A 25,179-nucleotide genomic window follows, 5' to 3' on the forward strand; every position below is an offset into this window, starting at 1 on the left:
CACACACACACACACCTGTCTGCAGAGTGTTGGGCATTTCCCTCAGTTGCTCTCTACCTGACATTTAGAGACAGGATCTCTCACGGAACTTGGCACTAGCCAAGCGGGTGGCCGGCAAGCCCCAGGGATCCTCTTGACTCCAAACCTCCCCACCCCAGACACATCCAGCTGCACCAGCATATTTTTTTAAAGATTTCTTTATTCCTGCTTTATGCATATGAGTGTTTTGCTTATATGTGCATGTGTGTGTACAATGCACACGCCTGTTGCGGAGACAACCAGAGGTGTACATCAGACCCCTAGGAACTAGGGAAACAGAGAGTTGTGAACGCTACCATGTGAGTGCTGGGAACTGAACCCAGGTCCTCTGCAAAAGCAAGAAACTACACCACATCTCCACCCATCTTCTTGTGTGGATTCTGGGAACCTGAGCTCCAGTCCTTCCTCTGTTGGACAGGCGTCTCCCTGAATCTCAGTTCCACTCTTCTTCCTATGGAGGGCTCTGGCTTCTAAGGCAAACCTGGCTTGTCCCTGCATCACTTGGTCCTTGACTTGTGTATGACCCTAAACAAGTGACTCTTGTCTCACTCAGCCTCAGTTTCCCCATCTCTGAGGTGAGAGGTATATCCAGCATCTGACTTGAAGGCCCTGACTGAGCTGGGGCAGACAAGACCAATGAAAATCAGGACACACACTGGGAGGAGAGACCAGGAGCAGAGCCCCATTCTGCCCAAGCCTAGCCCACAGGGCCGGAGGGCTCCAGCCACGTGACGCCGTGCTTAGGATGTGGCCGAACTGATTCTGGAGACCAGCTTTTTATAGTGGGAGTGAGGATGTGAAAAGATGCTCCCAGAGGTGACAACTGCATTCTTAAGTCCAGGAGGCAGGAACCTATCACCTTAGAAAATCTGTGACTGCCACCCGTGAGTCACTCCCCACGGCGTGTCCGTGTGAGGCAGAGAGGGAATGGATGCAAGGGTGGATGCCATGACAGAGAGAGATCCCAGCATGACCTCTCGTTCCCCAGGATCCCTGAGCAAGGACCCACACAACACAGGGCTTTCTCTCCCAACTCCCCCACACTCTAGCTAGCTAGAACATCCGGAGAAACTTGTCCTTGGGAAATTGTCCCTGTCCCCTCCATGCCTCCATAATTAAGGCAACATCTGCTCCCCAAGGCTCAACATCAGGACGATAAGTAGCTAAATGGATGAACAGTGGAGCAGAACGCTGCTGCCACAGCTGGGAGGGGTGCAGGGAAGCCTCCCCGGGAACCTGTTCCTTTTGTCCTCTCTTCAAAGGCCTCCCTGCCTGGGCCCACCCCACCCCCCAACAGCTCCCTGGAGGAGAGGCGTCCCTCCTCCCCTTTCCTTCCCTCAGGGCTTGCGGTCTCATGGGGTCCCTCACAGCAAGAAACCAGCACATATGAGCCAGTAAACGCTGGAGCACGGAGAAGAAACAAGCCAGACCTAAACTCCGCCCCACCCCCACGCTGCACACACAAACACACATTCACAAAGCCGTGTGACCTAGGCAAGTGTCTCCACCTCGGTGAGCCAATCTCTTCATCAGTAAGATGAGGCTATACTTCCCGGACTCAGGACTCCCTGCAGGATGCTGAGTGTTAGGACAGCACCTGCCCACAGAAGACCTGGGAGACAAAAGGGGACCTGGCTTCTCGCCACAGCTTTGTAGGATGGTCCAGCTGGCACTTGCCGATACCCCCCCCCGCACCCACCCACTGCTTTGTTATTGTACTGCTGGATGTTTAGCAATTATAAAAATATCAAACAAGGGACTCTGGACAAGAGACAGTACAAGGGGAGAGAGTACCTACAACCCACGATCCTGCACCCACCATCCCTGGCCCCCACCCCCTACCCTCGTTCCTTCCTCTGCATGCTTTGCAGCCTGAACATCGGTGTGATGTCCTGGCCACCTTTGAGGACACTGCAAGCTTCGGCATCCTCAGCAAGCCCCCACTGTGCCTGTGACCTCCCACAAGGATGAAGCCAGCTCTGTGGACACTGGGATTGACGATGGAGAGCCTGGGACATAGGAAGGCTGCAGGCAGGCTGAAGCTGGCCCCACCCCTTAAGCCTTGGACCCTTTTCCTTGAAAAAGAGCAGGCACAGTAAGGGTCACCTGGGGCTTGGGCCTGGGTGATGGGGTCCCTGCCGGCTGGCACAGGCAGCACCACCCCACCCAACCCCCGGCCGACTTGCAACCCAGGCCCTGAGTTCTAGTCCTGGTTCCTCTAGCACTCAGGGACCCTGAACAGGGGGTGTTAGAAGTCAGTACAAGACAAGGCGACCCACTATGGAACTTGAGACATGGGAAGCTCTCCTCTGAGACCTGATCAGCAAGAGGAGGGTTGAGGGGCACAGAGAGAGGATCCAAAGGGTGCAGAGTGGAGCCTGGATAAAGGTAGGTGCCTGAGGAGTTGCAGGGAGTGGAAGGTCTGAGCTTCCAGGCAGCCCCAAGGGTTTCTTTATTATGTATACAGCATTTTGCTGTATGTACACCTGCAGGCCAGAAGAGGGCCCCAGATCTCATTATAGATGGTTGTGAGCCACCGCATGCGTAGTTGCCGGGAATTGAACTCAGGACCTTTGAAAGAGTAGTTAAGTGCTCTTAACCGCTGAGCTATCTCTCCAGCCCTCATTTAGTATTTTCTAAAAGAGGCAACTGAGTCTCAAAGTGGGGAAGAGACTTCTCAAGGTCCAAAGTGTCTTAGTGATGAAGCCAGCACCAGACTCTAAACTCCAGGAACCCGTGTCTCATCTGTTTTGTGAGCATGGTCTTCCGTGAGCCTGCTGGGTCACTTTCATCTTATTTTATGTGATGGGTACTATGCCTGCTTGTATATACTATGGGTACTATGCCTGCTGTTATATCATATGTGTGTCTGGTGCCCAGAAGAGCATGTTGGGACTGAAGTTACAGACAACTGTGAGCCGAGACGTGGGTGCTGGGAATCTAATCTCAAGTTCTCCGGAAGAGCAGCCAGTGCCCCTCACCACTGAGCCATCTCTCCACCTCCAGTTTTAGTCTTATGGGTACCACAAAGTGGGGCTGGGGAGAGGGCACAGTCAGTAAGGCAGGCAGGAGAACTGAAGTCTGGCTCCCCAGCTCCATGGAAATAACCCAATGTGGTAGCATGTACTTGAGACCCCAGTACTGGGGCCATAGAGGAAGCAGAGATAGGGCCTCTTTGCATCAATGTGGACAGCCCCAGTCAAACTGGAGAGCCCTAGGTAGCAGAGAGGGACCCTGTGTCAAAAAAACAAGTTGGCCAGGTGGTGGTGGTGTACATCTTTACTCTCCAACTTGGCAGCTGGATCTCTGTGATTCCCAGGCCAGCCTGGGCTACGTAGTGAGACCTTGTCTCAAAACAAACAAACCAGGCAGGGAGATGGCTGCCGAGATAGCTCAGTGGTTAAGAGCATTTACTGCTCTTGCAGAGGATCAGAGCTTGGTTCCCAGAAGCCACATGGTAACTCATGGCTACCCATAACTGTAGTTCGAGGGGATCCAGCTCCTTCTTCTGTAAGTATATGGCATACATACATACATGCAGGCAAAACACTCAAACACAAAACAACAAAAAATCATTTTAAGGGCAAAACATAACAACAAAAAAAGATGAGTGACTCCTGAAGAATTACACCCAAGGTTGACACATGTACACGCCCACAGACACACACACACACACACACAAACACACATCAGGGGAAGAGTCACTACCCTCCCCCAGCCTGCTCAATGGACACTGCCCAGCCCCAAGGACTGGGTTCGGATGCATGTGTCCTGGACCCCTCTCAGTCCCACAGACCATGGGCCCCATCAGCAGGCCACACCCACCCCATCACGAAGTAGCTTCCTCTACTTACCACTGCTGTACTTCCTTCTCGGTGACTGCAAGAGAAAAGAAGGGCAGAGGTTAGGTGGGACTCCCAGGACACAGGCAATTGTGGGGGTGGGGCGGGGGCTCCCTATCTTTCCACCCATGGCAGCTGCCTGACACGACTGCCAGCCTGCTTCGAGTAAGAAAATACACCCCTAGTGAACAGTGGACAATGTCGGACAGTTCCCTGCCAGCCCAGGAGAAGACTTCCCCAGAGCCCGCTGTCTGCTGGTACTCTGCAGGGCACCCCCCAAACACCTTCAGAAACCTGGGTTCCCTGCTCAGGCAGGCCACACAAAACACATCTTTTCAGCCAGGTGTGATGACCACATGCCTTTAATCCCAGAACCTGGATGGCAGAGACAGGCCAGCCTGGTCTACATCCTTTCTTAGCTCTCAGGCCCAGGACAGGGGGGTCAGAGTGACTGCTGCTTCCAAGCCTGGGATGAAGCAGGGACACTCTCAGTAAAGGCCAAGCCTCTCAGAGCCCAGCACCCCAACCTCCTCACTGCCAGGCAGCCCTCTCAGTGGACAGTCCAGGCCTTTGCACCCAAGCTATGACTGGATACGGAAGCTGAAAGGATCCGCAAATATGACTGAAGCTTGTGTCAAGCCCAAATCACCACCCTTTAGACTGAATGAAACCAGGTTGTTTTTCTCCTAAGTACTGAACCAAGCTTTCCCACGTATAACCAAATGAGAACATCAAACCACCTTCAAGGCCAGGTATGTTGGCGCACGCCTTTAGTCCCAGCAGTGGGAAGGCAGAGGCAGGCAGATCTCTGTGAGTTCGAGGCCAGCCTGGTCTACAGAGTGAGATCCTGTCTCAGAAAAACAACAAACAAAAAGCCCAAGAAACAAGCTCCCTGCATGGGTGACAACAAGGAGGGAATAATTGGGCTTTCTGTGCCTCAGTTTCTCCATGTAAAGCAGGTATAGAAACAGTACTTGCCTGGGAGCCCTGTCCTAACAGATGCAGACAGTCCTGGCACCCCGCTGTGGCACTCGGATGAGCTCAGCATAGGGGTGAAGAATGAACTAACGGGTGTGTGACTCTACAGTAAGTCCATGTCAGGCAGCAGGTGAGAAAGGAGCTGGGTTATCTTCCCAGAGGGAGTGGAGGAAAGGTTGCAGACTCAGAGAGACTTCTCTACAAGAAGTGCTCCAAACAAACTCAAACAGCATCTGCCAGCCCCCGGGGGCCATCTCCACTGTGGTTCAGCCACAGATCCCAGCAGTCCCCAGAGACCAGTCTCTGGCCTAGTGAGGCACAAGAGACCTGGGAGCAGCAGGTGGGGCTTCAGACCTGAGGTCTTGGCTCAGAACCCAGGTCAGAAGCCTGGGTGGGCTGGAGGCCTTCGAGCCTCCTCCCCTGCACCCTTCCCAACAGGCCCTGTGGATCCTGTGGAGCCACTTAACCAGAGCAGCTGGCTAATAGAGGCCAGGCCTCTGCAAGGGCAGAGCTGGCGGTGCAGCTACATTTCCAAGGGCAGACTCCTGCAGACTTCGCAAGGCATGGGGATGCCGAAGAGGGGCATCAAGCTGACACAAGCACTAAGCAGCACTAAGCAGCCCGCCAGGCTAGGCTGTTCTGGGCTGTTCTGGGCTACCCCGGACCTGCCGCCCCCAACCAGCTCTGCTTACAGCTGCTGCAGATGGAGGGAACTGGAAACACAGGTGACCTGCCTCTGAGGACTTCAGCCCTGGGGCCAGACCTGAACACCTGAGCTCCAGGCCAGCCCCAAGGCTTATGGGCTGGGTGTGCCTCTGAAGACTGCTTCTCTCTGAGCCCTGGTTTTCGTATCTATAAACAGGCATGCTGTCCTTTGCCTTCACAAGAGTCCCATGGTAGATGGGACACTTCCTCCCATCTTCCAAACAAGGAAGTGAAGGTTCAGACAGGTCCACTTATGTGCTGTGAGTGAGATTACCCAAGGGCACTGTTCCAAGAGATGGATAGTGTGAATGAATGAAATGCTTCTTCCAACCTTGAGGAAACAACAAGCTACCTGACTTTGTGTGACCTGAGCAAAGGGTGGCATCATGGGCCACAAATGGCAGGAGGTAGAGACAAAGGCTTGAAACACAAGGCCACTGGGGACCTCAGCCAGGTCTCATGGGGCCAGAGACACACTCCTGGATAACCCAGATGTCCCAGCTGCCCACCTACAACCTACCAAAGCCTGCCCAGGACCTCTGCCTTCAGCCCCCAACGCAGCCTGGAAGCTTCATGTCCACCGTCGTCTCACCAGAACTGTCCCTAATATGGACACTGAATGACCAGCAGGCAGCTGAGCCTCTGGGATGCAAAATGAGATTGGAGAGACAAGCCTGATCAACTTTTAAGCAGCTATTGTAGCTTTGTCAGACATCTGAAGCCACCAAGTGCCTCTGAGGTTTCTAGAAATCCCAACTCTTTGCTTCCTAGAGCCTCAGATGATCCTGGAAGGAGGCAGTCAGGGGTCCCCAACCCTTCTGCCAGTTAGGGTGCTTAGACAAGGCCTAGGCAGGCCTGTGCCATCACAAGTTAGAGGTGTGCACAGCCTGCATGGGTGCTTATCAACAGAGGGACACACATAGGCAAAGGGTCCCCACAGCCTCAGCCTCTCCTCTGTTCCCCTCTGAGGAGGTGTCCTGTCACCTGTCTCAAGATTCACCGACTTTTTAATTTTTTTTTAAAGATGTAATTTTACTTATGTGGTAGGGGGCAGGTCCGCAGAGGGTATCGAGTCCTCGGAAACTGGGTGACCGGTGATTGAGAGTCACCACGTGGATGCTGGGAACCGAATCAGGACCTCTCTAGAAGAACAGCCAGGGCTCTTAACTGCTCAGCCGCCCGTCTGCCCCATGGCTTTCTGCTTCGTTGTCTCAGTGTGTTGCTGCTCGATTCTCAATCTCTCCCCTACTCTAAGCAATGCTGCCCACAACACTCCCTAGGTCATATGCTCGTGGCTCAGTGCCCCAAACACAGCGGAAGGTCACAACTGAGATGAAGACAGACTGATTACCTTTGCTCAGGGTCATGGAACAATATGATTGGCAGGGGGGTGTGGTGCGAGACAGATCAGCCCTTAAGAACTCTTACAAAGGACCTAGCTTGGTTTCCCGATGCCCTTCTATGGCCTCCATGACCTCCTGCACACACATGGTACACAGCCATACATGCAACAGAAAACCTCTTTTCAGTACATTCAGTACCTTGGGATGACATTCAGTACCTTGGACTGGACGCAGCTAAGGACATATTGTCCATGGCACTCGCCTGTCAAATGCCCCGGGGTCTAATCTAGAAGCCATAACTGGACTAATCCATCAGTCCTACAGCTTCAATACATCAGAGCCATGAAAGCCCAAACAAGCCAGAGGAGGATTCTGGGAAGGAAGCTAAAAAGAAGAGTCAGTCAAGCATAACTCGAGGTGCCCAGGCTGGGGTGGGGGATCAGGGTTGCGGCAGGGGAGGGAGGGCAGGAGGGAAAGTGCTGGGAGCCGTGCCCAAGCACTTAGGGGTGAAGGCTGTGTAATAAAAGCAAGGAAGCAACACCATGGGGGCAGCTGGCTGGGGTGGGGGCAGAGGGCAGGGGATGGGTCTAGAACATCAGCCTCCCCTGCACTTCGCCACTCACAAGCCTCAAACTAAAAACCGGAAGGGAAATAACTGTCTTCACCCACAGTCTGTGTGCCCTCCGCAACGCATGGAGGGCCAGAAGGCAGCCTGGGGTCCAACGCTCCTGGCATCAGATCACCGCAGGCACTTGGGAAGAGCAATCTAGGGGTCCAGCTTCCCTCTGCCTCAGCCTTGGGACCGGATACAAAGGAAGCTTGCCAAGCTTGCCGGGGTGCAGCTCCCAGATCCAGCCCATCCCCCTGCTTACCCCTCCTCCCCACGAAGCCTCCTCCGACCAACCGTGAAATTAACAGGGCCTCCCTCCAGCTTCATTCCATGGATCTGTGCTCAGGGCTGTGTTCAGAGCTCAAACTAAGAGCTCAGGGCTCAAGGCTCAGATCTCAGGACTCAGGCTCAGAGTTCCCGGCTGAGGCTCAAAGCTGAGGAGCACCACTGACCCCACACAGGCGGCCCCCAAGTCAATGAACCTATCAAGCTCCCTGAGTGTCCTATTCTCTCAGCTTTGGTCACCAAATGACCCCATCCATCTTCCACAGCTGTGGTGATTTGAATAAAAATGGTCTCCGTAGGCTCCTAGGGACTAGCACTATTAGGAGGTGTGCCCTTGTTGGAGTAGGTGCAGCCTTGTTTGGAGCAAGTGGTTTCAAATGCTCAAGCCAGACCTGGTCTCTCTCTTCCTGTTGTCTGAGGATGGAGAAGTAAAGCTGTTGGCTCCTTCTCTGGCACCATGTCTGCCTGTGTGCCGCCCATTCTTCCCACCATGGTGGCAATACTCTGAAACTGTCAGCCAGCCACAATTAAATGCTTTCCTTTATCAGAGTTGCTGTGGTCATGGTGTCTCTTCACAGCAATAAAGCCCTAACTAAGCCAGCAGCCCTGTCGAGAGCCACTCTCCCAGCCAGCTCCTGACCCTTGACCCTTCCACAACCCTTCACAGGAATCTATCTTCCCAGGAATAACCCAACACTCGGCCAGTCAGAGGTCTGACCAAGAAGGGACAGGGTGGGAAGGACAGAAGTCCCTGGGGTCAGCCAGGTCAACGGTGCAGGCCAGGGCTCCCTGCTGAGGTCATGCTCCCTGCATGAGGTCATGATGTCTCAAGCGTCACTCTGCTCATGTCACACAGGACCCACGGCTCCACCTTATGGCTATATCACAGGAAAAAAATAGGACCCAACAGAGACCCGTCCTCTCCCCATCTGGACACAGCCCCAGAGGCCCTGTCGTCAGAGCCAGCCCAGCTACCAGACCGGGGCTAGACCCTCCTAATGTGTGTACTGTATGAATGTGAGCACACCTGGCTTTGGCTGATCTCCTTTCTCTAGCTCGTTCCTGTGGCCAGGTCTGCAAGTACCACTGAGAGCAAAGTTTGTGGTGAACACGTGATGTGGGGCACCCAGAAGGGTGTGGATCTTTTGGTCTAGACCCTGTTTGGGCCCCCTGTGCGTTCAGGTTACCTCTCTGAACCTCAGAGTGATCACCTCTAATACCACATTTGAGCTCCCAGCAGCATCCTGGGAAGGGGTTCCTCAGAATCGGTTCAGGGGGTGCTGGAACACAGAGCAACCAGGAAGGAGGGTGCTGGGTGCCCATCCCCCTTCCACTCGCTGGCCCTGCTGAGAACTGGCCCCCCGAACTGCAGAGAGCGAGAACTACCCAGCCCCCAGGCACTGCCAGCCTTTATCCCCTCAGAGCTGCTGACACCCTCCTACGCCCCTGACCAAGTAGACATGCCCACAGTACCCCTCGCCGCCTCCCCTCCACCCCCACCCCGGCAACTACGGAAGCTCCTTCAGGCATCTCCTCCTCTCCACGCAGCTCTTGTCTGTTGAGAGTGAACACAAGAGCCAGTCCCAGGAGCCCAGGATAAATGTTGAGTCTGATTTTCATTTCCCTAAAGCAAAATACCTCCCCTGATTGAAGCTCAGTTTAAACATGGTGGGAACAGAACGCCAGAGCCGGCAGCCCCCACGGAGGGAGGTGCCTGCTGCAGCAGGAAGGATGCAAGGCACGCTGCTGGCCTTCCTGTGACCAACCCAGACCCCACTTCAGTCTCCGCACTCGGGGACTACTCTCTGGGTTACTCACCAAGGCCCACTGCATTAGCAAGGGGGCCTTGGGAGAACCAGGAAGTAGCGAAAAAATAAGGCTTTTGGGGCCTGGCCTTCAGCCACCCCACAGTCCCTTAATCCTGATGCCTTTGGACACCAAATAGTCCTCCCTCCAGAAGGACAGCAGGCTTTCCTGTGGTCAAGTGCTGGAGCCTTTCCAAATCCCCACACAGGCTCTTTAGGGCCAATCTGTGCCCATAGCCCTCCCTTCGTCCGGTCTCAGCCCTTCACTCCTTTCTCTCCTATTGACCTGCCTGGCAGCTATAAACCCCCCTGCCATGGTCATGGTCTTCTGGTCCAGGGATAAAGCTCAAAGATCTCCATAGCCTGTCCGCTCTCTTACCTCCACTCTGGCTCAGCTTACCCAGTGGAGACGATTCATTTCCTCGTTACCCTCTCAGCATGGAAGTCTCCCTTCAGCCCTCCTCTAGGTGGCTGACCTGGTTAGAACCAGACTAGAGTCATGGGGGAAGAGGGAACCTCAGTTAAGAAAATGCCACCATCAGGGCTGGAGGCAACTCGGTAGGACATTTTCCTGATTGATGACTGGGGTGGAAGCACTCAGCCTGGGTGGGGTGGTCCCGGGTTGTATAAGAAAGCAAAATGAGCAAGCCATGAGGAGCAAGGCAGTGAGCAGCACCCTCCACTGCCTCTGCATCAGCTCCTGCTTCCAGCTTCCTGCCCTGCTTGAGTTCCTGCCCGGCAGATGAATGGCTGTAAGCTGTGAGATGAAATCCACCCTTTCCTCCACCCCCACCCCCACCCCCCGGGGGAGGGAGGCTTTCGGTTTCATTACCTTGTCTATCACAACAGAAAACAAAGTGTAACAGTGGTCATGGCCAAGCTTCTTAGAGAAAGGGGACACTCTTTCTCTAAGATCTACTCTGCTGCTCTTAGCTAAGTCTGCACCCCTTCCACCATATGACAGCGCCCCATTCTCTCAAGAAGGTGCGAGTCCCGGAAGGGATGGCAAGGCAGATTCCCTAGAATCTAGTCACCCTGTCCTCTCTGGGTTTCAGTTTTCCAGCCTGAAAGTGAGGCAACTTGGGCAAGGAAGGGTTAAAGTCCATGTGCCTCACTCTCAGCTCTTGCTCTCCAGCTCCCCTTGCTGGGGGGGGGGAGCTTGGTAGCCCACCTAGGCTTCTAATTCAGTGAGTAATCCTAGCCCTGTTTCCCTCCGATCCCAGGAAAGACTGCAGAGATCCCAAGATCCCTGTCACAAGACGACCAGCCCTGGCAAGTAAGCAGAGTCCAGGAAGAGCATTTCCCAGCCAAGGGGATGGACAGAACAACAGCTTCATGCAGTACTGAGAGGAGCAGAGGGCCAGCATGGGTACCGGAAGGTGGGCAGAGCTCTGGCATGTGGGACCTTGCCTGGTTCTAAGCCACAGCACTTGGAATCCTTGGCTCTCAGCAGACAGAGATAACATGACAGCACATGCAGAGTGCCTGGCACCAGGCCGGCAATGCTGCCATGATTACTACCCCACACCTCTGCCAGCGAGAGAGAAGCTAGTCCTCTTTCCCTAAAGAGGCCAGAGACTAACCCTGCCTCAGCAGATGCTGACCCCGCCCAGAGTCCAGGGGCCCTCTCTCAACACCACAGAGAACAGGGCTCCTAGTCCTCTTCGGGCCCATCCCGAAATAGGGTGGCAACAACCCAGCCTCCAGCTGGCAGTCACTATTTCTACCCGTGTTCTTTGTGCCAGCCCAGCTGGGCGGCTCAGGGCCGGGCACACCACAAGTCAACAGGAAAGACATACAGGCCCTGCCTACCGCCCCCTCACTGCACCCTCTGTGCGACAGCTCTCCTCCTCCCCCAACTCTTCCCACAGAGATGCTAGGGCCAGAGGCGGAGACTGCTCTTGGGTTGACCGCACACTAGGCCCTTCACCCAGGCTGCATCTGGGCTCCACGTGGTCAGGACTCACAGGCTGTGGTTGTACTCTATTATCACAGTGAGCTCACTCTTAAGCATGAACCTCATCCCATGTTTAAGTTCACAAGGCTGAGCAGACTAGGACAACCCCTGAGCTGGCCTCTCCCGCTGCCACTCAGCCTCTCCCCCTCACATTCCTGCAGCCTGGTTTCTGTGTGTGGAAGAGTAGATGGATGCAAAGCCTTGCTCAATGAATGGTGAATACAAGTCTCTCGGCCTCAGGGATCCTGATGGCTGGACTGGACCAGCTTTGCCCTGACTTCTAAGACAGGCCTCTGAGCTCACAGCACCAGAACCCACACTCTCCCACCAACAGCCTTGGTGCAGATAGGGGCATGGCTTCTGGTCATTATAAGACCCCAGTCGATGTACTTGTGTGCCACTCTGAGCCTTACTTCCTCTTAGCATAGGGCTGCTGACGAGCCAATGGGAGAATACACATGGCAAACAGCCCAGCGCTGGTCACAGAGACACTGCTGTTACTATTGCTGGTGACAAGTGGCGGTGTCAGAATAAAAACTGTGGGGCTCTCATTGCCTTCTGGATGAGAGGTGGGAGATGCAGCTGGCAGGGCCAGGCCACGGTGTTAGCACACACCAAAATGGACAGTGTCCAGCTGCCATCAGGGAGAAAAGCAGGCCCCAGAAGGAGCACAGATGTAAGGCTGCTCAGAGCTGTTCAGATCCCAGCTTCAATCCCATTTCCATCCTAGTCCCTCAGACCCTCCTGAACCCCAGCTTTTCCACTGACTGAGTCCAGGGGCTGCACCAGACCCTGTGGTGAGAGAACTCTCTGCCAGCCCATTGTAAGAAAATTCTGAGCTTCCAAAGAAGTGAAAGCATGCCACCAAAATCACACAGCCAGGGGCAGGGCAAAGGAAATCAGAGGCCCAATCGATCTGTGACCTAAGACCAGGCTCCTACCCATGGAAAGAACTTGTGAGCCCCCAGGCTGGGGAAAGCACCTTTTGGGCACCAGCTCTATGGCAGGCATTGAGTGACAAGACTTGGGGTCTGGCCAGCAGGGCACATGGGGCACAGCCCTTCTTGGAAGAGCCAGGTTTGCCTTGCCCAAGGGCACTCGGATTCTTCTTGCTCTTGGATTCATCAACTTCAGTCCCCATTCTGAGCATCAGTTTCCCCTTCTGACAAAGGAGATAACACTACTCAAAAGGACAGTGCTCCACCCCCGGAGGAGGGCCGCATGTTGAAGGAGTCCAGGAGCTCCCTCAAGGAGGAGCTCCCCAAGGAGAGAGGCGGATGGTGCTCCAGGAGTTGTGACTCCCAGCAGCCATTAAAGCAAGGTTGGGGGCGTAGTAAGATGGCTCAGTCAGTGACTACCGCGTGGACACGAGAACCTGAGCTCAGATCCCCAGGATCCATATAAAATCCCGGGTGTGACAGGGTGTGCTTGTAATCCCAATGTTGGGGAGGCAGAGACGGAAGGATCCTTGAAGCAGGCTGGCCAACCAGTCTAGCCACTCAGAGAGCTCAAGGTTCAGTAAGAGAACTGATCTCAAAAACTGAGGTAGAAAGGGGCTGAGAAAGACTCCTGATTATCGACCACATGTATGTGTGGCATGCACGTGCGCACACATACACTCCTGAGGCAAGTTTTGGTTCAAAGTTTGTATTCTGGCTCAAATATTTCTATCAATGTTACTATCTGCCCTATCATTCATAGATTTTTACCTCAGAAAACAAAAGTACAAACTATAATGATTTTAATTTCTGTATAAGCCAAACTTTCCCTCGAAATCACTGAAGCCAAATCACAGAAAGCTGCGCTCTGCCTTGTGGTTCCAGCAATGGTGAGGAAGCAGTAGCCAAGGAATGCTCCCAGAGCACCAGGCCAGCATGCATCTGTTCCACACCTGGACGGTGCTGTGGAGCAAAGAGCCTGATGCTCTCCTCTGCACAGGTGAGGAAACCCAGCCAGCCAAAGGTGAAGCTGCCTGCCAAGCTCATCTGCAGTGGAGGTGGGACCAGAACCAGGGCCTGTATAACTCCAGAATGTGCTGGAGAAGGTGAGTGCTTGAGACATCCCCCAAGTGCATTCTGGGAGTTGATTACATGTGATTACAACTCTTACACAGGTTTAGGATCCTTTATCAAATTTCCACATATTGGTTGTGTATGCCTTCAATCCCAGACCTGGGGAGACAGATTTCTGTGAGTTCAAGGCTAGCTTGGTCTACAGAGTGAGTTCCAGGACAGCCAAAGCTACACAAAGAAACCCTGTCTCAAAACAAAACCAAACAAACAAGTTCCACAGATCTAGAGGTTCTTCTGGATTGGGGGATAGTTTGCACATGCATAATGAGGCATCGCTAGGAGAACCCAAGTCAAAACCCATCGAGCACCTTCTATATACACCCAGGGTGATTTTTGTACAGGATTTTTAGGGCAACCGAATTTTTGCTGCAACTCATCCCATGAGGTCAGGTATGGAATTTTCCACAGCAGTCTCTTGTCATTGCTCAAAGGTGATGGTTTTCAGAACAGGAACGCTTGCTCCCACTCGTTGGGTATCAAATCTCTGGCTCAAACTGACTCTTAGTATCAGGTCTTGCTCGTACTAGATGACACAGGCCCTCAGCCCCTGCTGGCCCATCTGCTTGCACCGATTGACCAAGTTCAATCTTGACTACGTCCAACTGTCTAACAGTGGACACATCAACTTTTGGGTTTTTTGTTTTGTTTTGTCTTGTTTTTTTCAGGAAACAGGAAGCTAAAACCCATCGTAGTTGTATACACGAGAAAAAGACTGATGGAAATACCGATTACCATGGCCTTGGAGACGGAGCAAGAGAAATGGCTCTGTCACTACTAAATATTCAGTCCTATCCTTCCCAGCTGTTCTGAGCTCCAACAAGCAGCACGTGTTAGCCTGTGACTGGTAGCTGGACAGTACTGGTTGGTGTGAGGTAGGTGCCTAGCACACATGTCCGAGCAGAAGGCGTTCAGTAGCCAGAGTAGTTGCTGTGATGGCCCCAGCCTTCTTTCTCTTTGAGACACACACACATGCACACGTACCTGAGTAACACAAAAGAGAATGCCAGGAACTGGTCTCCAGTCCAAGCCTGACTGGAAACCTTCCAAGAGAAGGGATCCTCTTGAGGGGAATGCTACCTTCTGTGTCCCCCTCAGAGAGATGCTGATGTGAGGTGATTCACACAAACTCCTGCAGGGAGAGCCCTTCCCCAAGGCCCCATACAGCCGGACCCCACAATGCTCCCAGGCTGCATCTGCTTTTGTTCATGCTGGGAAGCCCGGAGCCAGCACACTGACTTCACAGAAAGACCCCTCACTAAACTTCGTCATTCTTTGTGCGCCTTGTGACTTTGGGCAACTGAGCTCACCTCCCTGAGCCTGTTTCCTCATCTGCAAAATGGGAGTGGTGACGCCTTCCTGACGGAGGATATTAAGTCACATGGGAGTTTTCAGTTCTTCATCCATCACACAATAGCTGCAGGCTAGGCCTTGAGCGGGGCTTGGGAGGTTCAGCAGTGACCACAGCTCCTGTTCCTCAGGCCCCACATATAACCAGGACAGATCTTAAGTATGGAGGTGTCTAGTCACCCACATGATAAGAAAGGAAAGATCATAGTGATAAAAGTGAAAGTGAGGGCAGAGCTCCCTTGGTAGAGTGCTCTCCTGGTGTGCACGGGTCCACAAGCTCAAGCCCAGAGCCCTGTAAGGCTGGGCTTTGTGGTGCACAGGTGCATACCTGTGACCCCACTTGGGAGGAAGAGGATCAGAGGATCAGAGGATCGAACTGCCTAGCAAGTTGGAGGCACTGGGGGTAGGGAGTGATAAGCACAGCAGGATTCCCCCTGGCCTGAAGGGTGCAGGTCAAGGCTGTATGGAGGACTACTCAGAAGCGGACAGCAGTCTTCAGGCAGGTAGAAGAGAACGAAGAGGTCTTTCAGCAGCAGCTGCCAGCCCAGCTCAGACCTCACAGAGCAGAAGAGGTGCCTCAGGTGGCCACATGCTGCTGGAACAAAGCTGTAGCCACAGGAGGCTGCGGCCGCCAGGTGGAGGAAACGTGACCAGTGTCCAGAAGCGTTAGCAATTGCCACCGTTGTAAATAAAGGTGTCACAGCAGCCACAGGAGAAGCGGCAGTGTGGCAGGGCCTACTGGCAGTGCCACCCCTGCCCTCCTGTCACACAGCCCACCTTTCCACTTCAGTCCATGCCCTCCAGATCCCTTCCCCCCAGCCCTGGGATGCGGACACCATCCACAGCTTAGGCATGCCTGATCAGTCCCGGTTGATAATGTCACAGCCCAAGGAGCAAAGACTCCCAGAACAGGAGTGGGGGAAGGGTGGCGAGGGATCTCCAAGGCAGAACAGAGGAGAGAGGTGAAGTGAGACCCATGCCCCAAAGAAGAGTGCAACACCCCCACCCAGGGCACAACCAGCTGAACTGGCAGGGACACCTCCTGAGAGTGTGGCAGCCCCGCCTTCAGCCAGCTCCTCCCACTCCTCCCCGCCCCACCCCCCAATGCAGTGACCCTGCTCCAGAAACTCATGTACAGACCCTGAGCTCTAGCTCCAGCAGAGACTCTGGAAAGTTCTGGGGCATGACTACCCTGGCATCTGGCCAGGAGGGTTGAAATACACACAGTTCTAGGCAATCAGTGTGCTCAAGTGCTGCTTCCGGAGCTGGCCCTTTAAAAGAGGGGGCACACAGGGCGTGGCCCTAACCTGCCCTCCAAAGAGGAGGCACCCCAGTGACTCACCACTGGTGCAGAGGAACTGGAGAGAACCCCAAGCTGGCTGGGCAGGAGAGTGGCTGCTGTCAGTCACCCATCGAAGTGACAGGTAGTCAGGCTGTGACCTTGACCACAGCACCTACTGGCACCTTCATCTCCTAGGCCTAGAGAGTATTCCCAGCCACCTACAACCTGCTCCCCAAGCTGCTTCTCTCCTTGGGGCCCTCAGGGGCTAGCTCAGGAGGCATGGCCTGGAACACACAGCCTGTCCTCCCTCTGTGGACAAGAACCTGAAACTTAGGAGGAGGGGATGCTTAGGAGAGTGCACGCCTAGCACACACAAGGTCCTGGATTGGGTCCCCAGCACTTCGCAGACAGGTGCGGTAGCGCCACCATTGAAGGTGGAGATCAGAGGCTCAGGGTTACCCTCAGCCACACGGGGAGTCTGAAGCCAGCCTGGGCTACATGAGATGAGTCAAGAGGGAGGGAGGGAAGGAGGGAAGGAGGGAAGGAGGGAAGGAGGGAAGGAGGGAAGGAGGGAAGGAGGGAAGGAGGGAAGGAAGGAAGGAAGGAGGGAAGGAAGGAAGGAAGGAAGGAAGGAAGGAAGGAAGGAAGGAAGGAAGGAAGAAAGGAAGGAAGAAAGGAAGGAAGGAAGGAAAAAAGCAGGGCTGGGGAGATAGCTCAGCTGGTAAAATGTTTGCACCCAAAGTCTGAGGGCCTGACTTCAGGTGCCCCGAACTTGGGAAGTAGGAAGTGTGTGGACAGTTGCGTGCCTATAATCCCAACACTGGGGACAAGAGGCAAGGACCCTTGGGGCTCACTGGCTGGTCTAGCCAAGTGGTGAGCTCCAAGCTCAATGAGAGATGTGTCTCAAAAAAAAAAAAAAAGTAGAGAGCAACTGAGAAAATACCCAGCCTGTGGCTTCCCTATGTATACACACACACACACAAACATGCACGCACGCACGCACACATGCATGCACGTGTACCTGGACCAGTCTCTGACCTGGTGACTCACCTCCTCACCTGTCCAGCTTGGCACACTTGGTGGGCCCAGCACCAAATTCCTGCCACCACTGTCCACCTCCCAAATCCCTTCCTGGGCACAGGTCCTCAGCTTAGCCCTGTCCTGATGCTTTCATACCAAAAGCTGCTGTCAGGCAAAATTTCTGACCCAAATCTCCTCTACCCTGCCTCCTGCTCCTCCCTCCATCAGGACTACCCACATCAGCAAAGGAATATACAAGACACAAGCTAAACTGAGAACACCACCTAAGCCCTCCCAGACGTGCCTAGGCCAGTTACGTCCCCAGTGTACCAACAGCTTGTCTTGACACTTAAACTGGCTTCACTTCTGTTTCTCCGCCACATTATGAATGCCACATAGGCCAGAGAACTAACTGCCCATGCCACCTCATGTAGGCACCACAGGGTAATCGGAGGCAGATACTCTATGGCCACCTCAGCCAGTAAATGAGAACTAAAGAAGCAGCCAGAGGAACCCCTCAGCCAGCTGGGCCTCACCATGACCCCAGGGTCCCCTGCCTTCCTCCCAGAGCTGCAGGGCATCCTTCCCAGAATGCCCTAGGGCACTGTCAGGGCCACCCTTAGCTCCTCCAATCCAGGGAAACAGGCAGAGCCCCTAAAGCAGGAACCTCTACATTTTGATGGCTGCTGCTAGTTTTAATTAGGATCATGTTCCTCTTGAGCCCAGCAAGGGCCCCATGACAAGCACCAAGAAGACAATAGTGACCCTGCCGGGTTGGCTGCATAGATACAGAACCCCAGAGGGTTCGGGGACCATGGCAAGAGGCCCAGTGCCCAGGAGCACAAGCTCTGAGCAGGCCCAGCTCCTGTTTGCACAGCGCACACCATGTATTTTTGAACAGAAGGAAAGCATTCGCCTCCCCCCACAGTGCCAAAAATAGCCCCATCTCCTGCTCCAAAGAGAAGCTTTGGTTCCTACCAAGAGGCAGGTGCAGGAGGGCAAGAAGGAGGGGTGGGTGGTGGGCTGTACTTCAGACCCAGCCTGTCCACCTAAGTTCACTGAAGCCCCCTGACCCAGAGGGAGTCCCTGGAGGAAGGATGGAGTGCAGTGTCAGGTGGGGAAGCAGGCTCAGGATGGGTTAGAAGCCTGGACCATCCCCTGGCTGTTTACTTCTGTCTTAGCTTTTCTATTCATCTTGTCAAAAGTGTTTGGGGCCCGGGGGTGGGGGGAGATGGAAAGAGCAAACCAGAACAGTGGGTGGGCCCCACAAAGAGCCCCAGCTTCGGGCTCACAGCTCACAGCTGAATGGAGGGGATGCTCTGTCACTACCCCATCCAAGACAGACACTGGCAGGTATGGCCACTGGGCCCCAGTGCCATCCAAGTGGCATGGATGAGTCAAGGAAGGTGGCACGTATGTGTTCAGCCCCTCTGAGCATCGGAAGCACAGTTCAAAGTTCACCCACCCATTCTGTAGCAAGCCTGCAAGGGGTGTGACTCTCTCTTAGAGAGAGTGACAGGCCCTTCCCCAGCATCTTCACGCTTACTTGTTCCATCAAACCCTCCAGGCAGGTTCCCTGCTTTGCCCATTTTACAGATAGCTCCTGGTTTGAGCAGGAAAGGGCTGAGCTGACATCCTGGTAGTGGGGAGGATTTGAAGCAAGCCTTGGGGGAAGGGAATCCCTGAGCTGCAGTTCTTCACCGCAGAGAGCAGCAGACAGGCCTCATGGCTCAGTGTCCCTCCCTCCCCCACTGGCACAGAAGAGCAGGTTGAGACGCTGTGTGTGTGTGTGTGTGTGTGTGTATGTGCTTCCAACTCAGAACTGCTTTCTGGTTCCCACAGCAAGTTCTTGGTTGAAATAATAATAATAATAATAGTAATAATAATAATAATAGAAAACTGGAAAAAAGAGGCCAAAGTCTGTCCCCAAAAGGCCAGAGCTGTGGAGGACCTGGCCCCAAGCTAGAATAAAAAAGCAGCACCCTATGCTGAAAACTGGAGCCCGAAATAAAGAAAGCAAAATGTGCTATTTCTGCCCAGGTTAAACATTCCTCAGACGCACATTCCTTCGCTCGGAGGATTCCAGAACAGGGGCTCTGAGTCCACCGGCTTCCTGGGCTACCTTGGGAAGCCATGCATGTCAGAGCCAGCCCTGCACCCTCTCCCAGGCCCCCAACCTGTGCTCCTCAGGCCAGAAGTGCCTCCCCCAAGGTGAATAATTGATCTCCCCAGAGCTCAGATATATGACATCACACCAAAAGGACAGACAGGAAGGCGGAGACCTTCTAAGACAGACACCCAGATACAGGCCCTGTCTGGACACAGGGCCCCTGGCAATTCCCAGGGACCACTGGCTAGCAGTGCAGGCCAGGCAAGTAGGAGGATAGGAAAGGGCCCAGAAGGAGCAGTCTGGAAATGGGGACAAAGGAAGCCACGTCTGTCTACCTCTGCTGCACAGCTACCAAAATCTCTTTGGTCTAAGCCTCAAAAAGCTGTCTTGGGGACTCTGTCACTGTGTCCCCGAATCCACATCAAATCCATGAGGTCTGGGTTTCCTCCTCTATCTAAAGACACATCCTAAAGCAGCGAGGCTGTGCCAAGCACTGGGCAGGGCATCAGTCAAGAGCACGCCAGGCCCACCTCACTCCTGGACATCTATCTCATCCCCCAGCCCCAGCCTGCCATAAAAACAGGAAGAGAGGTCTGGGGAGATGGTTCAGTAAAGTTCCAGCTAGATGACCCAAGAGCCAGCAGCACCTATGTGAAAGCCAGGCAAGGCAAATCTTGCGCATCTGTGGCTCACAGATCTAGCCAGTCTAGCCAATCAGTGAGCTCCCAGTTCAGTGAGAGACCCTGACTCAAAAGATAAGGTGGAAAGCAGAGGTGGAAGACACATGACCTCTGTTCTCCACACCCACGCACCCACAGCGAGCACACGCAAATGCACGCACATACAAGGGTGACGCAGATACTGTAAAATGGGGAGCCCCTGAGCTCCCAGAGCCAGGCACATTATCTTCAGCTGCCTCCCTTGGATACATGGAGGTTGCAAGAGCCCTGAGGGCTGGGGACTGGGACCAGCAGTCCGCTGGGCACCCCTGACCACCCTCACTCCAGTGCTTCCAGTGTGATCACCCACGGAGCCTCACCTCTGCCTCCTTACTGCAGAAAGCCAAGGCAGGAATTGTCCAAATGTCCACAGAAGGCAAGACATCCTACTCTGCCTGGCCTCACCCTCATCCCACAAAGCCAGGATACTTGGCCAGCATCTGACTCTCCAGGGATGGGCGCTCACCACCCTGTGCTCGAAGATCATAGGAGAGCATGCTCATGACAGAAAGGGTACGGCTTTGGACACACAGCTATGAAATTAGCCTGAGCCCAAGACTGCTGCCAAATGGCTAAAAGACCTTGGTATGCCCCTGAGTCTGCCGAGCTTCAATCCTTTTCTGTAAAGCAGGCACCAGTCCCCATTCTCAGCTATGGGGGGCACTATAATATGTGACACCTGTACTCTGTCCCATGTGACGCACTAGTCCCCATATTGCCATTCATCCCCATGGTACTCCCTCATGCCCACCAGCAGCTGGCCTCTCATGACAACCATGAAAAGGGCAAGAGAGGGGTTGAGAAGCAGCAGCCGCGCTCCCCAGTCCCAGAGCCACAGTCTGGGACGGCCTCTGGCCTAGCTGAGACCTCCCCCTCCAGCCAACCCCGCCCCAGGTACACCTGCATTTACAACCTGCACAGAGCCACTCCCCCAACCCGGACACGACCGGTGTTCACGCGCAGACCGAGATGGCTCACCCACTCCTGACACACTGCCACGACCACACAACACTCAGAACATGCACACGTGAGCCAGAGCTTGCACATGTGACCCTCAGCCCCTGCCCACCCGCAATGCCCACCCCCACTCGTGCTCACAAGGACCCCCACACCCCCAGAGAGTCTTCTCAGTGCCTCCCACCAGCACCGACTGGGTATCAAATACTCAGACCAGGATCGAATGGGACCAGGCTCAAACCTGGCCAAACTATAGCCACAAGCCAGCTCCTGCTGTGTCCCTGCCCTACCCCCAAACTTCCCTGTCTTTATCTGTGAAAGATGGACCGCACAGAGCTGGAGGAGTTGATGATGAATGCTCCTGAGCAGCAAGCGTAGTCCTGGGCCACAGGGATCGTGCATGATATGGGTCCCTCACTGCTACTACAGATTCTAGCCATTGCCCTTGGTGAACAAAGGGGGCGGGGCTGAGGGGAGCTGATGCATTCAATGTTACACTTCCAACCCTGCGTTACTGATATTGGGTTTTATTATCTCAACTCCCAGATGAGGACACTGAGACGTCAAGAACCCAGAACAGGGCTCAGCGGTTAAGAGCACTTACTGCTCTCAACAAAGACCTGCGTTTGTTTCCCAGTATCTATGACAGGGGGCTCACACTGCCTGTAGCTTCTGTTCCGAGGAATTCAACGCCCTCTTCTGGCCACTGCAGATACCTGCATGCACGTGCTGCACATAAACTTACAGGCACACACATACACATAACAATCAAATCTCCAACGACAGACACAGAATGCGCCTTTCAATCGACACTGGTTTTTCCTTGATAGAACTACTTAGAACAAGGCACATCACAGCAAAAGTCTTCAGTGAAGGAACAAGGACACACTCACTGAAATCCTAACACACTATGGCAAACTAGAAGGAACCCTGTAACGAGTCGAGGGCCATCAGTCCCTCATGCTTGTTGTGCAGTCTTAGGAGAGGTCCTGAAAAATCAGGGTATTGAGGGCTGTGTCTATAACTCAGTTGGTAGCGCATTTTCTTAGCATACACAAAACCCTGGGTTCCATCCACAGCACTACGTGAACAGGGTGGCGGTGAGTCCCTGTGATTGCAGCATTTGAGAAGTGAGGCAGGAGGATTACAAGTTCAAGGCCATACTCAGCCACACGGTGAATCTGAGTCCAGCCTGGTCCACAGAGTAAGTTTCAGGATAGCCAGGGCTATACAGAGAAATTCTGTCTCAACACACACACACACAAATGATGAATGGAAGAAAGGAAGAATGGATGGATGGATAGATCTTTATACATGTCTCTCCTTAAAGATAAATAACCCATGGTGGGATTATGGAGTTAAAGCCATAGCATACAAAGGCTATTTGTTTGTTTGGTTGTTTGTTTTTGTTTTTCAAAACAGGGTTTTTCTCTTTTAGCCCTGGCTGCCCTAGAACTCACTCTGTAGACCAGGCTGGCCTCAAACTCACAGAGATCTGTCTGCCTCTGCCTCTGCCTCCTGGGTCCTGGAATTAAAGGTGTGTACCTCGTTGCCATGGTATCATTTTAAAGGCTCCTCCCCACTACCCCAACCCACCCCTCTTGAGCAAGTTCTCCTTGTGTCTTCTGGGCTGACTTTGGAGTCCAGCTCTCCTCCTTCCACCTCTGGAGTTCTAGAATTACAGCATGTTCTACCACACCTGGCTTGGAAGGCTTTTGGTTCAAACTGGCTGATTTCCTTTCCAGAAGGGCACTAAACCACGTTTCCAGCAACTGTGGGGGAGCACAGGCCACTGAGCTGCATTCTCTTAACCACTAAGCTATCTCTCCAGCCCCGGCCTGCATTCTCACCAGCACTGGGTGTCACCGTCTGACTCCACTGCTGCTGATCTCACAGGGAAGAACAAAGAAAGTTCAGTCGCAAGTTCATCTCCTTCATTACTATTAAGTAGAATTGAAAAATTTTTGATCTGGAGGACTCTTGGGACCATGTGGTTGAAGGTGCTTGCATGTGTGTGTGTGTGTGTACACGAGCGCATGCATGCACGCATGTATTCATGCAGGTCCACTAGGCAAGGACTCCATCAGCTGAGCCACATCCCCAGCCCATGTATAAAGTCATCGTAGTTCTATAATGTGGGGAGAAGCAATCTCGCTGTCTAGGAACAGAGGATGAAATAGAAGCATGTCGCATGCATATGTCAAAACATTAAAAACCAACCAAACAAACAACGAACAAAAAAGCCGATGAGAAAGCTAGGTGGATAAAAGCACCCCTAAGCCTGGAGACCCGCATTCAATCCTAGAACCCACATGGGGGAAGGAGAGAACTGACTCCCACAGTTTGTCTTCTGACCTACACACACACACACACACACACACACACACACACACACACGTACACACTACACAAAGGCATACAAAATAAATAATAATGTAAATAATAAAACTAACAAAAAATCAGTTAGAAACTAAAAGTAGACAACCTCAAAGGCACAGGATGGTGAAGACCATCTGTGGAGTCCTTTTTAAATATCTCTGGACTCTCTCTGGCCATCCCCAGTAACATCCTAATTCACTGCCATGATCTTCCTCAGTCCTCATTACTGCCTCCTTCATTTTTTATGCGGAATGCTCTTTCCAAACTTAACCTCACAGTGTCCCCCAACTCTGTCACCTTTCCACAGCTCCCCACCCATCTTGGAAAATATCCAAGTTCCTTCTGAGGGTGACTGTGGTCAGGCCCAGTCACCTCCAGTGTCCCCGAAGCCTCAGACCTCATCCTGAAGCAAATGAGGCTCAATACTGAGGTGGTGTGGGCTGCCAGGACAAGGACCTGCAGATAACTCTCTGGGGAGGGGACAGGAGGAGCCAGTCATATTCCACAGAGGGCCCTGAGTGGCAGGGTCAGAGAAGAACCCTGGCTTCAGGATCCAAGCCCTACGCTGCCCAGTCAGATGCACACACCTACAGCCTGAGGTGAACTGTGACTACAGGCTGCCAGGAGAGCCCAAACAACAGGCTCCAGATTATCTCCTTCACGCAGCCCGAGTCCTCCTCAACTCCAGGGTTCGACACAAAGCATGTTTTCCAGAGAACGAGAGAGGGTCTCCTCCCCACCGTAGGGAGAGGCTAGAGCCCCCCCAGGATCTAGGGAGCCCTACTCCTACTCAGGGCCTTTGCTTCCCTGAGGCCTCATGCCCTCTCTGGCCCGCAAAACTTTGTCTTCTCCTGTAGAACCATGCAGCCTCAAAGTCAGGTGTCAGCACACTGGGGCCCCGAGAAGATATATGACTTGCCCAAGGCCACAGAGCCTGTGCTCTCCACAGAGCTGGACTGTCCTAGTTAGGTGTCCACTCGGCACTGAATCTCACTTAGGTCTCTCTTGCTGCTTTGTTCCGTGAAGGAGGGAAGGTACTCAGGGACAGCAGGAACTGTTTTCTCCAGCCCTCTCCCCTGCCCTGCCCACCACATCCCCATGGAGCCACCACTCCAGCTCTGGAATTTGTTCCAAGATGGATGTCAGAGCATGCCTCCCCCAAGTCTGTTCTCTGGTAGATGAGTCGGTGGGGGTAAGAACCAGGGAACACTCTATCCTATAACAGACTACTCTGGGTGCCTGGAAAGCCCCAAATTGGAAACCTGAGAGCCCAACTGGCAAATCTCTGTACCTCTCAACCTGTCCCCACCTGGGACCAGGGTGTCATCCCCCACCTCAGGTGCCAGTGATGTCTACTGCTGCACAACCTCGGAGCACACTTATCCCATCTCTTCCCTGATCTTCTATGTGCCAGAAGACAGCAAAGAGGCTCAAGGTTGGCACTCAAGGTCAAGGCCAAACTGAAACTGACCAAGTGACAAGAAGTGGCCTCCCCTCCCCCGCCCCCTGAACAGGAGGTCTCTGGGAAGGTGCCAGCGGTAGTGTGGGATGGGGAGAGACAAGGAAGAAAAAGGCATCTCTGCCTTGGCATACTCTGAGGTCTGTGTGCCACCTGGCCAGTTTCCACTGGAGGCAGGAACTGGGGCTCTCCTTCCTTCTCCGCCTGTGTGCCTGGCCGAGTGAATGGCCAGTGAATGGCAGACATGACCGAGTGAGGTGGCAGGCTGCT

The 25,179-nt window shown here is 53.6% G+C and overlaps 1 protein-coding gene across 1 annotated transcript in view; it reads right to left on the minus strand.

Moving 5' to 3' along the window:
• The window catches only part of Ncs1 (neuronal calcium sensor 1), a 48,600-nt gene that overhangs the window by 19,716 nt on the left and 3,705 nt on the right, over nucleotides 1-25,179 (minus strand). The window contains exon 2 of the mRNA XM_055600662.1: nucleotides 3,894-3,918. Coding sequence (XP_055456637.1) covers nucleotides 3,894-3,918 — 25 coding nt within the window. The remainder of the gene's footprint in view (nucleotides 1-3,893; nucleotides 3,919-25,179) is intronic.

This window comes from Psammomys obesus, unplaced genomic scaffold (assembly GCF_907164565.1).
Source record: "Psammomys obesus unplaced genomic scaffold, mPsaObe1.curated_primary_1811, whole genome shotgun sequence".
In the NCBI taxonomy this organism is placed as follows: Eukaryota; Metazoa; Chordata; class Mammalia; order Rodentia; family Muridae; genus Psammomys; species Psammomys obesus.